The sequence below is a fragment of the Tachysurus fulvidraco genome, chromosome 17, assembly GCF_022655615.1.
Source record: "Tachysurus fulvidraco isolate hzauxx_2018 chromosome 17, HZAU_PFXX_2.0, whole genome shotgun sequence".
NCBI classification, from domain to species: domain Eukaryota; kingdom Metazoa; phylum Chordata; class Actinopteri; order Siluriformes; family Bagridae; genus Tachysurus; species Tachysurus fulvidraco.
Genome location: NC_062534.1, coordinates 8,425,847 through 8,441,993, shown reverse-complemented (window position 1 = coordinate 8,441,993; position 16,147 = coordinate 8,425,847). Strand labels below are relative to the sequence as shown.

The 16,147-nt window shown below is 37.6% G+C and overlaps 1 protein-coding gene across 1 annotated transcript; it reads right to left on the bottom strand.

The window, feature by feature from the left end:
- Window positions 1-8,861: 8,861 nt before the first annotated feature.
- On the bottom strand, window positions 8,862-15,867 carry magt1 (magnesium transporter 1). The gene is made up of 10 exons (XM_027154715.2): window positions 15,709-15,867; window positions 14,448-14,617; window positions 13,223-13,340; window positions 12,761-12,901; window positions 12,026-12,166; window positions 11,491-11,580; window positions 11,311-11,374; window positions 10,877-10,951; window positions 10,667-10,757; window positions 8,862-9,932 (listed from the first exon to the last, which is right to left on the bottom strand). Exons 1-10 carry the CDS (start codon window positions 15,787-15,789, stop codon window positions 9,917-9,919), a joined length of 987 nt encoding a protein of 328 aa, XP_027010516.1. The 5' UTR covers window positions 15,790-15,867; the 3' UTR covers window positions 8,862-9,916.
- Between the last annotated feature and the right edge of the window lie 280 nt (window positions 15,868-16,147).

Genomic DNA, 16,147 nt, shown 5'->3' with positions numbered 1-16,147 from the left:
TAGGGACATGTCCCTACTGTCCCTACCCAAATCGACGCCCTTGCCATTAATTCCCTGCTAGATAGTGATGCTGAGAGCAATTCAGACTACCTGTCTACAAATGTTCAGAAAATAATAATATTTACCTCCATGATGTGGCCTTGCCAGTGTTCACACTGGGAAAAGTCATTCAGGAAGCAACTGTGTCCACTGTGTTCACAAGTGTTGGCAGAAACACAACTCAAGCATAAAGTAAATAGTTAAAACTGTAGGTCTAGCATTCCAGAGATCTGACCTCGAAACTATCTGGTCACAAAACATTAACTGAACTAATACTTCTTCACCTCCTCCTCCTTCACCTCATTCTCCTACTGTTAGTACTACTCCTACTTTTCATAATATTCCTCTGATTACTGCTACTGCAAATACACCCATTCCTACTTCACCTTCTGCTTTTAATAGAACCACCCATGATATTATTATTTCTTCTCTGACACTACAATTTTTCACATTAAAATTCCTACTACTATCAGTCCTGAACCTCCTACTACTACTACCACTTCTCCTTCTCCTCCTTCTCTTATTAGTGCTACTCCTACTATTCCTACTACTACTCTGCCTTCTCGTATTGTTCATACTCATTCGTCTCCTTGGCATCTCTGGAAAATTGTGTGTGTGTGTGTGTGTGTGTGTGTGTGTGTGTGTGTGTGTGTGTGTGTGTGTGTGTGTGTGTGTGTGTGTGTGTGTGTGAATGAGAGTGTGTGTGTGCCCTGCGATGGGTTGGCACTCTGTCCAGGGTGTATCCTGCCTAGATACCCAATGACGCCTGAGGCTCCCCGTGACCCGAGACGTTATAATATATAATTATATAATAATAACAACAACAATAATAGCATACTTTAAAAGGGAATATGGAAACAATAAGCACAAACTACATAGGAAAATATATTATTTATTTATTATTATTTATCTTATTTAAGTAGATTATATAAAAATAAATCAATAATACTTATTCTATGCATCTGCACAACAGTATAATTTAACTTCCACTAAATATAACATGTTTTTAGTATATAGTATAGTATATAGTATATTGAGTAAAAATCAACATCTCGAATTCCAAATGTTTTTCAAATAGTCTAGTGTTTGCTTTCAAGCATAGAGGACGAACCCCAGTCAGTGATTTTCTGTGCAGGTTCAGAAGGCAGAAATGTTCTCCTTCCACAAAGGAAAGGGTAACTTGAGGGTACATGTGTTCCACTACAGCACTGATATTCATAGCTCGAGTGCTGTACTTTCAATCCAATCATCAAAAGACTTTGAGCAAGTTTAGAAAGGAAAAAAACGAATGTAGTAACATAGATTTGGGAATGTAACTATATCTGCATCATAAGGCAGTCAGTCTGGTTTTCAGTACAGTATGTCACTAAGTCACATGAGGCATGAGGTGTGTAATTTCTTTCCATTGTTCTGCCTTACAGAGAGAATGGGATTGAATCAGGTTTGAAAAAGATCAAATTGAGCCGAAGAGTGAGTGTGAGGCAGAGCATGATCCAGTAGGTGGACCTGGTTTTATTTTTATCCTCCCAATCTTATATGCAGGGCCTTTCTTGTCCCCACCCTCTTATTACGGATGACTCGAGAGTGAGGCGTGTGCTTGGGAGGAGGCCCAAGACGCACATTGGGTGTGTATTAAGCCTGGAGCAGTGAATTCACTTCACCAACCTGAAAAGCTCACATCGCATACGTAACACAGATACACACATAACAGCAACAACAGGTGATGTAGCTTTCACTGTACAGAAGAGCTACTATTCAATTATATAGTTTGCATAATATAAGCTCAGGTCCAACGTTATTGATGAATGTTGCAGAAAGTCTGGATTACATTATTTTCTATTACATACAATCTAATTAGGCTTTACAACTGAGTGTTTGAGGACTATTTGTACCCCCTACAGTTGCAGATGAGTGCTGTATGAGTGCATTTTTATTTTTCAGGGTACAAGGGCCAGTTGTGACCTCATAGCTCCAGGGTCCATGATTCATTCCTTAGCTTAAATTACTGTCTGGTTTTAGTTTCATCCCACCTCTCAAAGTGGACATTAACACAATCATACACTCATTCACACCTAGAGCAATTTAGAGTGGCCATGTTTCACTGAGGGACTTAGTTACTAGGTGAAGTTGATCTATATACAAAGAAAATTGTGTTGATGATTATTATGGTTGATTTGGTATGTTTTACTTCCAAACTGGAAACACCGAAGGCACCAATCATAACACAGTTTTGGAACAAGTTATTGTCAAAAAATGGGTTATAAAACATAAATTTGTGATGATCTGAAACGGATACATAAGTAATATCATGTATTGTGTATGACTTTTTATGTAGACAATTATTTTGTTTAGTTTTTTTATGCTCAGACCGACGTATCTGTAAAGATTGGGGATGGATTTGTGTTTTATTGTACTACGGAATTTCGTATAATAAAGAACTTTAAATAAATAAATAAATAAATAAATAATATTTCCTGACAACATCCACAATAAAAACCTTCAACTTTTTTTGTCAGAACATCATTTTTTATATCATGAATGCGCTGACAGGGGTGGGGTTTGGATAGTGTAGCAGATGGTAATAATAATAATAGCTGTTACATACAATACAAAACATATAGTTAATAAATAAACACAGCTTCAGGTCTTGCCTAAGGTTCCAACAGTATACAGGTATCTCCTTCCAGACACCGATTTCTGAGCTCAAGAATATCAACTTTTTTTTTGTTGATAGAATATATTTGTGAAATATAATTGCAGGATTACTGTAAGAAATTTGAAATAATTTGTTAACAAAAAAATAAATCATACATGCGGGTCAATAAACTAAACAATCAGCTCCATAGCTTAAGAAAAAAAAGAGGGGGGAACAAGATAAAAGAAACTTCTTGTAATCTATAAATGAAAGATAACATCGAGGAGTTAAGCACAGAACTTAGAATTACAGCATTGTGAAAATATTCCGCATGAGCAGCATAGTGGGCTGGTCAACAATGTCTGCCTTTTTTCTTCTATATGACACAACATCAGTTGCCGTATTCTGTTCTTCTAGACTGTGACGGCTTTCATATTTAGTTCTTTAAAAATGTACCACACTTAGTCGTATTAAAGTGGACATGAATTTCTGGAGCTTTCACCACTGATCAGCTGTGAGTTTGGATAATGCCATTCAAAATGGTTATTTTTACACGATTTTCCCTTTTAGTAGTGAATAATGCAAAAACAGCTTTGAAGTGAAATATCAGTTGCATCTGGTAAAAGGGAAGTAACGAGAAGGGAATTTTGGTGCAGAAGCATTATGCTATAGACTGTAGGGTGTACAGTCTTATCCAGTAAGCACTGGTGTGGCTGCAGGTTTTTATTCCAGCTAAGAAAGAGCTGCACTTCTATTGAAAGCCAAGATTAACTGATTAAACGGGTGGAATCAGGTGTGGCTCCTGCTCTGCTGGAATGAAAACCTTCAACCACACCGGCCCTTTATGGATAAGATTGGGCAGAAAATAAATGCAATATCATGCAGTCCATTTGACAAACACCTATACTGCCATACGGTACACCGATCCAATCAGTCTATCATCTAACAGCAGTACAATTCAGATCATGCTGATACAAGCCAAGAGTGTTCACGTCAATCATCAGAACATGGAGAAGTGTCATTTCATTGAATTTGACTGAAGCAAGTTTGTTGATGCCAGTTGGAGTTTGAAAAAAGGCCAAGCAATGTTTTTCCTATCTTTAAGCATCTGTGACCCTGTGCACATTGTAGGTTCAGATTTCTGCTCTTGGCTGATGGGAGTGGCCTTGTTCTGTTATATCACAAAATTCGGTTAATGTGCAGGAGATATTATTATTAGTAGTAGTAGTGATAGTAGAAGTAGAAGGATGTCTGCTTCTGATATTTGCTAGTGCCACAATGGCTCTATTAGCCTGTGGGAAGCCATTAGACTATTGTACACTTGTCTTTTTATCTCCAAGCTCACAGACAACTTTGGCCAAGTACAGACAGCAAGCCTCAAGCTCTTGAATCATAAAACAAACCTAAAGCTAAGTGGAAACACTTTGCCTTTACAAGACATGGTTCAAGAGAACCACAAAACGGGACCATGCTAAGGTTATTATACCGAGATCATTTTTTTGGATATCTGAATATGGTGTGCTTGTAGACAGTCTTCGAGGGTTCAAAGTTAGAAGCTCATTTGTTGTCAACACAAAAGTGCTGAGTATTTAGTCTCAAAGCATTTTTAATGCTCAGTGTGTGAAAACATCCTGCATCATTATTGCTTTAACTGGCAAACACCAGCTAGGTCTCTAAGCTTAAAGGTGTTGGAACATCTTCTAAAAGAAAATACAAAACTTCTGGAGTATTACTTATATTCAGCTATGCTGGGATACTTAAGACAGACTGTGCATTTACACTTACTTTACAGCACTCAGAAATTCAGTGGAAGTGCAGATAATTTGTCGTGTTTTCACTGAAAATGAAGTGTTAAGCGCTCACAGTAGCACATAGTGTGTGTGTGCGTGTGTGTGTGTGTGTGTGTGTGTCTGTGTATTTGTGTGTTTATACTTTTAAATGCACTCAGGTATAAAAAGTAAGAAGCAAATATTGCAAACTCTTAAACTACAAACTGTTACACTCAACAATCGTGTTTTGCCAAAAAACAAAAAACATAATTCATTCTCTGTTAGTTTACTCTGTTAGTTTACTGCTTAAAACTGGACAGTTGAATACTGGAAAATGTAACCTGACCTGATGAAGCACAATTTGAGTCAGAATTTGACACCATCAACATGAACCTGTCTTGTGTACCAGTTGCTGGTATTATTACACCGGCTGGTGGAGCTGGAGTAACGATGCGAGTCACCATTTTCTTGTCACTTTGGGTCCCTTAAAACCAGTCAGACATCACTTGAATGCCTTAGACATTTGATGCTGCCCATGTGAATCCCTTCATGACCACAGTATACCATCTTCTAATAACTACTTCCAGCATGATAATGGACCATTTCACAAAGCAAAAGTCATCTCAGACTGGTATCATGAACAGGACAATGAGTGCAGTGTTTTTCACTGTTTTTTCCAGTCACAGAATCTGAACACAGCAGAACACCTTTGGGACGTTGGTAAAACAGGAGATTCACAGCATGAAAGTGCACCAAAAAGTCTGCAGAAATTGTACAATACCATCATGTAACCGTGGACCAGAATCTCAGTGAGGCTGCTTTGATATAAAAATATAATATTAATATAAATATACTAATATTTATTTTCATGTAGGGTCTTTTGTCTTTAATTTTAAGAAAAAACTTTGCAAAAGTACAAAAAAAATTTTTTTCTCCTCTTGATAAACTTTAGATCATAGCTAATTTTTCTCCATAGTTTGGGATTATGTAAGCAATGGCTAAGCTCTGCTACATCCTTCCTTCATTTACATGAAGAACACGCCGGAACAGGTGAGGTATTTCACCACAGCGAATCCAATAGTCCCATGCTGGGATGTCAGTGGGCCAATCATACCAGAAGCTGCCTTCGCTACCATATAAGGCAACAGGCTGAGCACTCACAGTAGCACGCAGTGCATGTGTGTGTGAGTGTGAGTGTGTGTGTTTCCCTGCAGAAGGCCTGCATTGTTCCTCACTCAGCCAAAGGGGATACAGATGCCAACCACATGTCTAAATATAAAGCCCATTTTCACAATACAAATATGGTGGTCCCATCAAAAAGGGAGTGACTCCATACTAATGTCACAGGGTGGACAGGGATTTCAATGCCATGGTTGCATTTTTTTACCTGATTGTGAGCTGAAGTAGTCTAGCAGAACTGTTAAACCAGACAGGGATTGAAAAACCTGATGTTAGTAATGCTCTCTACAAGGAATGTTCAGCCCAGCCCTGAAACCATTTATCTGATCTTCTGATACCTATGAAGATGTTGGGTTTTAAATCCCTCCCCCCAGGACAGTAGGGGATTTTCAAACCCATTCGGTGGAGATTTATAGCTCTTTTTATGGTAGTGTTCTCCACCAGCTAGTTTCCTGCATGACATAATCTGTCGCTTAACTTTAGGTATCTGCTGATTAGAGCTTGTTTTCATGACTGCCACTCATTTGAAGAGGAAGGGCAATGCAGCACAAGGGGCACTCCTGGCAAGGGGCAAACCTATGGCGAGTGTGTGGGGAGTTCTTGTTGTGTTATAAAGTTTTCTGCTTAGTCAAGGTTCTTTCTGTTCTTCGTACAAGTGGCTCACATTTGTTTTTAGCAGTTGAATTGCAGTTTAGCTTCTTTAACAGCTAATAAATTGTTACTTTGATTGGTCTTCTTCCTTATTTATATCTTGCTTTAAATTAAATGCGGCTTCCAAAAAAAAAAAAAACAGACAGATTCATAACTAGACCTCTGTGTTATTTTGGAGTTTTTGTTTTTTTTACTTTACGTGATTGCTTTTTAAACAAACTATTATTGTAATTACATTTCCAGGAAAATAGGATATATATATATCACATCTATTTTTTTATTTAGACCTTCAGAGTACTCCGAGAGGTCTCCTTTTCTCTCATCCAGCAAGTGACTCTACATGACACCTAAAACTGGCAGTTTAGCATCCAGTCATTAGGATAGAAAGAAAAATATCCAGAATTGAGACTTCCAGAATTCCTCATCTGTGTGACATTCTCATGCGACACAATACCGTCACTGAGAAGGGCCTCAATTTGCTCTCAGAACAGTCTCAGTTCTACATGGCATGGATTCCACAAGATGTTGGCAACATTCTAGAGATTTCGATCCATGTTGACATGATTGCATCACAAACCTTTCAGTGCACTAAATGATGCAAATCTCCCAATCTACCACATCAAAAAGCTGCAAAGTTCCCAAAGATCAGCAGGTATAGCAACACTCAAAACAGCATGACTGGAGCAGCAATCAGGCTAGTCAAACTCACTGAGATCTAACATTTATCTTCCTTCTGATGATTGATATGAATGTTTCCTGAAGCTGGTCGGTGTCTGCATGATGTCATGTATTGCTCTGCTGCCACTTGATTGGCTGATTAGATACCTGCATGAATCAGGTGTACATGTGTTCCTGAATATTAGGCCTATTTGGAATAAATTAAATAATAAATAAGAAAAATACATTTCTGTATTACATGAGGATGTTTTTTTCTGTGAGAAAGTATCTACAAATAGAAACCAGTAATATTGGGTAAAGAAATGTATTGACTACGCCAACTAATAAATATATTTAAAATATTTACAATTTAAAATATATAGTTTATATTGTATTTTAAAATTGTATTTTGTATATTTTACCACATATATATATGTGTGTGTGTGTAAAAAATGACTGAATAGCAAAATGCTTATTTCAGAACTCCTTTACAAAGGATGGAATGGGAAAAAAATCATCATCACATCATCATCATTATACAACCCAAAACTAAAAATAGTGCATGAAAAAATTATGTCTTATAAAAGTCTCATATAAGCAAATACTCATGTAATAATTGTGCTTTATTTACATAAAGTCACTTCATGAAAAATGAACAAGTAATAATAAATTACAAATGAATACATTTCTTAGACTTAAGCCTTGACAAGTTCGCCTTTCATACATTCAGGTCTGTTTGATGACATTTTTAATGATGTGGTGTTTATGGGAAGCAATAGAGAAATGTGCATTAAATGTAGACAAAGAAGAACCTATCTTTATTTTTTACAAAACCCCTCTATGAGAATACACAGGGTGGGATGCAGTATTGCCCAAACTCTAGTATAAATAATATTTATAATGCTTTAAGACAAAAAGGGAGAGGGTTTTTGAGCCTCTTGAAGTGTCTGCTGACTTAAAGGGATACATATCATTATGAACTGTTAGTAATTAAAATATCTTGAACAAATGGGTTTAAATAATATGGAATGAAAGAATCATCAGTCTGAACAGTGCAGCATCAGTAATTTGTGGAAAATACATGAGTTTACAAAGCGAAGTATGCCACCTAGTGTGCAGAGAGGAAAGGAGAATGGAGTTTAAGCACAGGGATGAGACAGGACTGGGGACAGGGTAGTTTATTAAAGATTCATGGATTAAAAATAAAGTAATCGAGAGAGAGAAAAAGAGAGAGAGAGAGAGAGAGAGAGAGAGAGAGAAAGAGAGAGAGAGTGTGTGTGTGTGTGTGTTTGGGGAAGTGTGACTCTGTGGCATGGCCGTTGATGCAAAAAGGGCCGATTTGAGTATTTCTGAAACTGCTGATCTCCTGGGACTTTTCAAGTCCCATATTATAAGCTGATTAGATAACTAAGTATGAGAAGGTATACAAAAGTGACTTTGAATGTGTGTATAGTGTGTGTGTGTAATGAGGTGTTATTCGAACTAAATTAAGTTGTAATGTTTGTAAATATATTACACAAGTCACCATTTACAAGGTTTTTTTTTCAATCATTTATCCTTAGTGCTGGTTTGGATCTCTTGTTAAGATGAAGGTGGCTTGTTTATATTTCGGTAAACAGAACCACAGATGTACGTCTAGCTCATACTTTTCAGTTTTTCCAAAAGGCGTGAGCAGGGTAAACCCCTTCAGTTTTAGGCCACACACGCTCAGGTTAAAATCGGAATACTGCTATAGATATGAACATTTGGAGCACTAAACCGATGTGCTGCAGCTCTACCATGCACACATCTGCCATCATTATTTTCCATTCGTTTCTCAGAGCAAACTATTTATATTAGAACCAGGTTCTTGCTTTTTAAACTTGTATTCCAACAACTTGTTCTCACGATTGACAAAATTTAGATTAAGCACACAAACTACAAAGCAAACGGGTAATTAAGGCACTTTTAATAGCACGTGGCATCACCTGAGGCATTACACAGAGCAGCACCTTGATTTTTAGCACAGGTGTACGAGTCATTTCCTTAACAAGCGGACCAGGGCTGTGTTCCATTACTGTCTTAAATGCGCTTGTCCACTTCCACCGTAACAAACACCTTCGATCAACTTAAATACTTTATCAGCTCAGATGAAATCTGTTTGAGGGATTGAATCAGCCTATGAGGCATTGCTACTCCATCCACAACAGCTGATGTAACATTATTTCTATGCTAAGCAGTTAGCAAGCTGTCATGACTCAAAGGTAAAACTCAGTACAAATCAACATGAAAACATCTCTATGCTTGTATATAGGCAAGGCTGAAAAAAAAAATCATACCAAATTTATATCCTCGTGTCAGAAAGTAGGCACTTACGAGGGAAAGTTGACAAGGGCGTATTAAAACATTAATGGAAGGCATGACGTCGCCATCACAAAGCTCGTCGTACTTGAAACATCCGAATGCTTTGAGGAAACTGAGCACAGAGTGGTACTTTCTTACAGCACAGAAGAAAAGCAACTACACTAACTAGGGGACTGCTTCGTTTTGGCTTTGGAAATGTAATGTACTTGAGTCAAGAGGTAGCGTGGAAAACATTGTGCTCGTCCTCATGCATCATCTAACCTGGAGTTTTCACCTTTATCATCAGAACAGGTCAATGAATTACTGCATAGCCTGTGGAGGGTAATGATGCATTCACCAGTAAACATCACAATTATCACAAACGTCTGATCTGCTGTCCAGAGAATTTAGAGTAACTTGCTTTTGCTAAAAAGGTTTAAAATACAAATCAAAAATTCAATTAGACTTTTAAATAATAATAATAAAAAAAAAAACAAACCAAAAACAAACACAAAAAAAAATTCCAAAACACAAAAAGAAATCAGACAGAAATGAAACCACTCATTGTTGTGAACCAGTAAGGCATGATGAGCTGCAGAAGGTTTTGCTGAAAACCTTTTCTTAAAGCATCAACCTTCCACTGACGAACTGGAGTGCTCTGTGCTTAACTCATCAGGAAACTGCAAAAGACACAGAAAAAGACATCCATCTTAGTTAAAAGAATAAAAGTTAACCATTTTAAACCAATCTATATGAAATTCAAAACCTGACGGTTCTAAAATGTGTAAAAAAAAAATTTATTTCTAAGTCCAACACTCATAAATGTGTGGATGGATAAATGGATGGATGGATGAGTTTTTAATGGAAATAAACACTGATGTGTTTGAGACGAGGCTTCTGAAGACTCATGGATGCTCATGGACCACTTTATCAGAAACACGTTATGCACACAGCAATTGTGCCATGCAATGCAGAAAATCATGCAGACAAGTCAGGAGCTTCAGCTAATGTTACCGTCATACATCTGATCTCTGGGATGTTGTCATGGTTAAAAATACTCAAAGCAGCCTGTCTCTGCATGATTTTATACACCGTGCTGCTGTGGTGTGATTGGCTCACTGGATAACGACATGAAGGTTCCTGATTGTGGTCGGTAAATGCATGCCTATGATTACTTTACTGAATATTTGTCTTTGCAAATACCATTTCTAAAGAAGAAAATGTAACATGACCTGACTGTTAGTTATGTTTTGGAGCTCAGTGCTTTGATGCATCGGCTAATCCTATTTAAAAAGCCTGGCTGTGGTTTTTCCTCTAACCCGGTAATTGATTTCTAAATAAACACAACATACAACACGTGATGGACTTTGAATCGAGACGATGCAATGTTCCACAGTGGATGTGAAGAATCTACCTGTAAGGATATCCGTGGTATTTGGCCTTGAAGATAGACAACAGCCAGCTGAAGAAGAGTATCACCAGCCCAATTCCAGCCACACACATGACTAGATATGAGAAATATAATGTAAGATTAATGTTAGTGTCATCTTCTATAATGCTACCTAGAAAGTGATCACTTTTGAAAAGCTTTACATGCTGAAAAAAGCAGAATAACTGGACGTACGTTTCCTCTTCCCAATGTCCATATCAGAAGTCGCCGCAGTATGGAGAAGCACCATTCCAAAAGTGATGGCTGCATCTGTACCAGAGCGTTAAGGTGTGTCTAAGACATTTCTCCATACGTTTAATACAAGGGTGCTGTCAAATTCTCTAATTCCGAAGTTGCAGGATAATAAATTGAAAGTTTAAACAAATGCACTAATGATATTGATAAACCTAATAATAAACAAAATGAGAAAATGTGTCAGAATTTAACAAAGAAAGGAAAAAAACATTGAATCTTTGATATGAGAAGGATTTCTGTATTCAGAAGGTTATTTAACATTTAGAATTCGATGGTCAGTATGGTCCCTTTCTTACTTAACCGGCAGCTCTGAGTCTGCAGCATGTGTGAACTGAGCTATTTGAGAACCGTAGGCTTAATAAAATAATGGATACTGAACAGAAGAACGATGTGCGTCTCGGCAACAAACTGAGCTTGACTGCTGCCATGGATGTAACTCTGAAAAAGGAAAGAAAAAAAAAAAAACACACAAAAAAAAAACAACCTTCATGACTGCAAAAAAAAAGACTTCTGGACAACATACCAACATTTTAGTGCTTGAATGTTGAACTCACCACTTGACCATTGCTGGGATTTTTGTGAGCGTATGGAGGCCCTCGAATGTGGTTCCACATCTGCCCAGATGTCATGATCAAAACAAAACACTATGGAAAAAAAGAGAATATTTTGTTTGACTAATTTAATCATCTAACCTGTGTGTTAAAAAAAAAAAAGAAAGAAAGAAAAAAAATCAGCAGACTTGTCTTTATGCTGTTGTTTAAAAATTGTGGTAAAAAAGGAATAGATGAACAGAACTGGTGAGCTGGACGCTTCCCAAGCAGAGGTTATACACACACACACACACACACACACACACACACACACACACACACACACACACACACACACACACACACACACACACACAGAGACAGAGAATGACTGAGATGGTCAGAGAACTGAGAACTACAGCTACTTGTCACATTACATTCCAGGAAACTCTCTCTAAACAAATGTCATAGCATCTGGGCTTAACCCCAACAACTCAGCAAAGTTTATACAGGAGGAACGTGTGAAGGCTGTTTACTTATAAACATGATGAGTACTGACCAGCGCTGAGAAAGCCCAGACGTTTTTGTTGTAGAGAAACTCGAGATTATTGCGCCGCACATACGCCAAACTCCCAATGAGAGCCAGGAGCAAGCCCAGCATCAGTGGCCCAGCGTAGTTTGGTGGTCTAATCACTCTGATCTGTCAGGACATACAAGCACAAATACAAATAAAAGGTCAAGAGGAAAAAAAAAAAAAAAAAGCCTCCCAGAATTATTGGCATCCATAATAGGCACAAATACCTCACACAAAATATCACAATATGAAAACTTTCCTTCTCAAACAAAAGAAGCAGCTATTTTTGCTTTTATATATATAAAAAAACACTTTATTTTTAATATTAGTATTTTCTGTCAAAAATAGAAGTGGGTGTCAGTTATACAGAACTAGGACTGCTGTGTCATTAAAATGGCAATGTTTGCACCAATCTTAATCACTTTATCACACTGAAACCAAATAGTTTATTCTTGAAAGGAGATCACACACACACACACACACACACACACACACACACACACACACACACACACACACACACACCCTTTAAATGATATTTGTATTTCTGGGAACATTAAAAATGAGTTTAAATGTTGAATGTTAAATGTTGAAATGTTCCAAACACTAAAGCAACCCTTCAAGTCATGATAATGGAAACAAAAAACATTCACAAAATGGCCTAAATGTAACATAAGCATAGTTTTAATAAACAGAACGACATGTTGACGTTTAACTTACATGAACCTCGGTTCTGTCTGCAACCCATCGAGCCAGTTGCTCAGCCGCAAAGCCTCGAACCTGCAGCTCATAGGTGTCTGCACGCTTGGGCTTCCCCTTGGGTGGGAAGTTGATGAACGTGGGGGCCGAGTTCATGTTAAGCTGGAGAAAGAGATGTAAATTAGTGTAGCTGTTTCAGACTTTCCTTAAATAAATGGTTTGTAGACTGCTCACTTACTTACCACTCAGCTCTATTTGAATGTATTACTAAGATGGTCTTTCGATGCAAATCTACTTATTTACTGGAAAGAAAATTTCTAGTCCACATCCATGGATTCATGTGGTTTCATTAATAAAGTATATTCAACTGAAAATGTACAGATGTATTATATCCCTTTTTTAAAACTATTATAAAAAGCTTCTGAGTAGCATGAAAGTGTAGTTGTTCAAAAAAAAAAAAAAAAAAGGAAAAACATGGGTTACCATCTGAAACACATCGGCGCCTTCATCAAAATCCACCATTGCAAAGAAAATCTTGTTGGTGAATGCACTGGAGTACCGCCATGAATTTGCAAGGATTTGGTATTCCTCATCTGCCTGCCTGTGTACATAACGACAGAAGAGCAACCCATGAAAAACAACTGCAGAGGTTTAACCAAATATTCAAACCAAATGTTATATGCATGTTATATCACCTTATATATATATATATATATATATATATATATATATATATATATATATATATATATATATATATATATATATATATGAATATCATGACAATGTTTTTAGGATTTGTATGAAATTATCAGGAGGCACAGCGGTTAACATGTTGACCAGGTTTGGGTTTCGATTCCTGCATCAGCCGTGTGAGTGTGTGTATGTATGTGTGTGTGTGTGTGTGTGTATGTGAGTGTGTGTGTGGAGTTTGCATATTCTCCCCATGCTTCAGGGGTTTCCTACCCTAGTTCAAAAACACATGTTGTATGCAGATTAGCATCTCTAAGTTGACTGTAGGGAGTGAATGGGTCTGCAAGTGTGTGTGAATACAAGTGATTGTGTGCTAAAGAATGGCACAACGCCTGGAGCCCTGAAATCCCTACAAACTCTTTTGTGTGTTAAATATGGGTTCTAGAGAAATATAGGTTCTCTGCATGCTTTACGAGAGGTTTTCTTCACAGACACAGCTCTGTCTCTGTACGAGTTTGAATAGCTTTGTAGGCATGGGGATTACTGCTTAATTCCCACACTCGCTCATACGTCTCTGACCACTCAGGTTGGCCATCCTCATGCTTTACTAAAGAATCCACAAGCTTAGTTTTAAGTCTGAACAAAAAGTTGCACAGTTATATACATATAACATAGGCTACTTATGCAACTCTGCCCATAACATGGTGTTTGTAGAGATTAGATGTGATGTCTCCACCTAATGTTTTTTACATATTACTTATAATCAGGCACAGATATCAGTTTCAATAAATAAACTGACTTAAAAGGACATAAACAAAAGTGACAGTAAATGAGTTTTAGTGTCATTCTCTTTTTTAGCTGGAACTATACAACATTAAGCATGCACAGGTTGTTATAATTTAAATTAAGATTTGCTCATGATTCAGAACATAACACGGGTATGTGACTTATTGCACATGTTTCGTTCTGAACACAGCTATAACCTATGAGAAGTTCTCCTGTCTTGTCTCCTCACCTGCACACTCCACACTGCCTCTGAGGCTGCAGCGCCGTGAACATGATGATGACTGAATAGTTGCGTGGAGGCGCTCGAACAAATCTCCTGAACTTGTCTCCGTTCATTCGGATCACGGCTCTCTTCGCAGCCCAGTCCATCATCTGTCCCACTTTTTCAGAGAGCAGCGTCTGGGGATGAAATTAAGCACAACTCAAATTACTGACTGACTTTCTTCTCGATTTATCAGTCAGACTACTTTTGGGGATGAAAACATTAAATACCTACATACAGTTTATGATCTAAATTTAACCCAACACACTATTATTATTATTTTTCCATACGGCACATAGTATAGCTGTGAGAACAGGGTGCACTGTGATTTTCTAAAAAAAAATCCTGCAGTTACAGCTTAGAGAAGAAAAACTCATTTGTTTAGCATTGCTTCCTGATTCCTGGCTCGCCTTGAATTTCTTAGAACGGATGTCCGGCAGCAATAACGTCAACTTGTATAAGTGTACTTTTCACCTGCTGTTATTATACCCTATTTGAGTTCTGCATATTTACAGTCACCCCACCACATTTTTTGCTTTCTTTCTCCCCCCAAAAAACCCAAAAACTATTTACTTATCTGCATAAAAGCCTGCAGCGCTGTCTCTCTAAAACAGCTCATTTGTTTATAGCTTTACTTCCGGACTTATTCACGTATACATTTGTGACTCCTTTACCCAGAATGACTTACAAATGATTTCAGTTTTATATAACTGAGCAATTGAGGGTTATTAAGTGCCTTATTCAGAGGCAGCTTGGTGGAACTGGGATTCGAACTCATGACCTTCTGATCGGTAGTCCAACACCTTAACCACTAGACTACCACATCCCATATTTGCTCACCTTCCTTTGTTTAAGGGAAAGAAAGGCAGCGCATAAAGGCTCCTTTTTGAGATTTAGACTTGGATGCATGTATTTTGTAGCTATGCTATAAACAGGTGACTGAAGCCATAAACACAGCTTAACTTCCTGCTTTTTTTGCATACTATCTAACACACCATTGCAGACTACAGGGCAGCCCAAATACCCCCGTATATAGTATTATAGTGCACTATATAGCGCGAGCGCACATACGGACGCCATACATTAGACAGAGTGACGGTTAGTGACGGTTAGAATTTAGCTTTGTTAGCATACACCGGGCTAAAGGGATTAACTGACAGCTCGGAGACTTTAAACGCCCCAGTGACCTCGCACCGACTCTCCGTGACCACAAACGCAACTTATTTACCTCTTTTTTCTTCTGTCCATTTGACGGAGCCCCGTAAAAACACAAAACAAAGCAAAGCGCGAGCAAAAGTTTAGGCAACATTTCCGAAACTGCCACGGCGAAGCGCGAGCGCTGCTCTACTCCTCTACACTCATGTAACTTTTCTATTGGACAGACTGAACGCGTGCCACGACCTTTCAAAATAAAAGACCGAGTTAAAAGTCTTATTGTATTGTGTTGGATTATTTTACCATAATGAAAAAGTTAATTCGCGTCTTTTTAATTGTATTCGTTTGTAATTACTTCTTAAATGCACTTAAAGGTTACCTATGTGTTTAAATCTTACATCTGTATTTGTAATTGGCTGTTAGTAAGGTGAATTAATTTTTCATTAATTTACTACTCGTTAGATTTTATATCTTTAAATGTATTTACTAATTTACTTATTTAATTCGTGTGT

Bases quoted from the DNA above. Each gene is read 5' to 3' on its own strand.
- magt1 (XM_027154715.2), bottom strand. From the start codon at position 15,789: ATGTTGCCTAAACTTTTGCTCGCGCTTTGCTTTGTTTTGTGTTTTTAC. The intron at 11,375-11,490 runs GTGAGTTCAACA...TTCCTTTTTCAG, and splicing joins ATCCCAGCAATGGTCAAGTG to AGTTACATCCATGGCAGCAG. The intron at 10,758-10,876 runs GTACGTCCAGTT...TCTCATATCTAG, and splicing joins GGACATTGGGAAGAGGAAAC to TCATGTGTGTGGCTGGAATT.